The 1510-nt window shown below is 44.8% G+C and overlaps 1 protein-coding gene across 1 annotated transcript; it reads right to left on the bottom strand.

Annotated features, from left to right (window-relative positions):
• Window positions 1–785: 785 nt before the first annotated feature.
• On the bottom strand, window positions 786–1214 carry LOC147461227 (uncharacterized). The gene has a single exon (XM_086505163.1). It carries the CDS (start codon window positions 1212–1214, stop codon window positions 786–788), a length of 429 nt encoding a protein of 142 aa, XP_086361289.1.
• Window positions 1215–1510: the final 296 nt, after the last annotated feature.

Consider the following 1510-nt stretch of genomic DNA (forward strand, 5'->3'; position numbering starts at 1 on the left):
ACTCTTTCCCTTCCATCTCCCGCATGCACTGGGGGATGTTATCCTAGCAAGATGAGCAAGTCTAAGCGATGATGAAGCTGCGATGGCCAACTTATAATGCAGGACTAAGATGGATGTGGGCTGAAAAGCACGCAAGCCTGAGCCGCAAGCGGTAGATGGAGCGGAACGCTAGGATGATGGAGGGGCAGCTATGGAACAAAAACATTGATGTACCTCTGCTGTGGGCTGCACCTGATGGTGAAACGCTGATGCGATGGTGGAGGGAGATGGCGCCAAAGCTGGGGGTGATGGAGAAGATAGTTTGCTTAATGTCCTTGACCCGTTTATGCTGAAAATGAAGCCTTTCCTGGTATTTATAGGCACTTGCACAAGTCGAGGTTTCAGGCCCCTTTTCAACCATCCAATTTTCCTGCTGATTTTAATGTTCATTTTAATGTGCACATTGACTTTATTTGGCATGGTACTCCTGGCTCGAGTATCCGATGAATGTGGGAATTGGAACATGACTTGATCCTAACCTAGTCTATACACTTGTGTTGACCGATGCCCACCGAGGTGTAACAACACCAAGCAAAAACACCATGTACAAATATTTGTGCAAGAGGGTTCTGACTGGTTGACTCCTAAGCTAATGGATCTGTCCGGGCATGCAAGTCCTTCAAAGAGGCTCACAAAAGTGCCGATACATAATCCTCTAGGCTCTAGTCACTTACTTGGCTCTAGATGTAGAAAAAAAATGTCCACGTGGCACACCGAGTCCGTGTGCACGTGACATCTCCTCTTGCTCAAGGTGAGGCATTGGTGTCAAGTTGCATGGCCTCTTGATATGATGCGAGTAATTGTGGATAATCTGAGAAAAACTCCTCGTCCACCCAAGCAGCTTCACGCGTACCTTGATCCTTGAATTTGAGGAAATATTGCCTTCTTTGCTTCTTCAAACCGTGCTTAAACCGATGTAAGAGGATCTGCTCTGGTTCCATCACCTCGACCTCATCGACAATATCAGGTTGCTCCTCGTGTGGAATACCCCGAGGAGGGTCACCTCGAAACAATTTAAGCCAAGAAACATAGAAAACGTTATGCATAGTCCACGAAGCAGGTAACTGTAAGCGGAAAGAAACGTCATTTACCTTGTTGATGACCAGAAACGGACCGTACATACGAAAAGACAACTTAGGACATTTCTTACCAACTGGCTTCAACCGTTGCTTCATGATCCTCAAGTACACCCAGTCACCTTCCTTGAATGAGACATCCTGTCGATAAATATGATTCCTCAGCCTTGCTAAGCCGAAGCTTAACACTAGGTTGGTAACCGGACAGTTTTATGTCCTTTTAACTGGAGAAGTTCGACAAATTAATTCTAGAAATTCAAGTTAGATAACATAGATTGACCAATTGGGGTAGGTGAGGACAAACTTGAAAAAAACTAGGAATTTTTTTCAACATTGTTGCATGCCTTGTAATTTGAGTAATTAAGCAACTATCCAATCCAAGCATGGAAAATTGC

This window comes from Adiantum capillus-veneris, chromosome 3 (genome assembly GCF_014529385.1).
Source record: "Adiantum capillus-veneris isolate H3 chromosome 3, ASM1452938v2, whole genome shotgun sequence".
NCBI classification, from domain to species: domain Eukaryota; kingdom Viridiplantae; phylum Streptophyta; class Polypodiopsida; order Polypodiales; family Pteridaceae; genus Adiantum; species Adiantum capillus-veneris.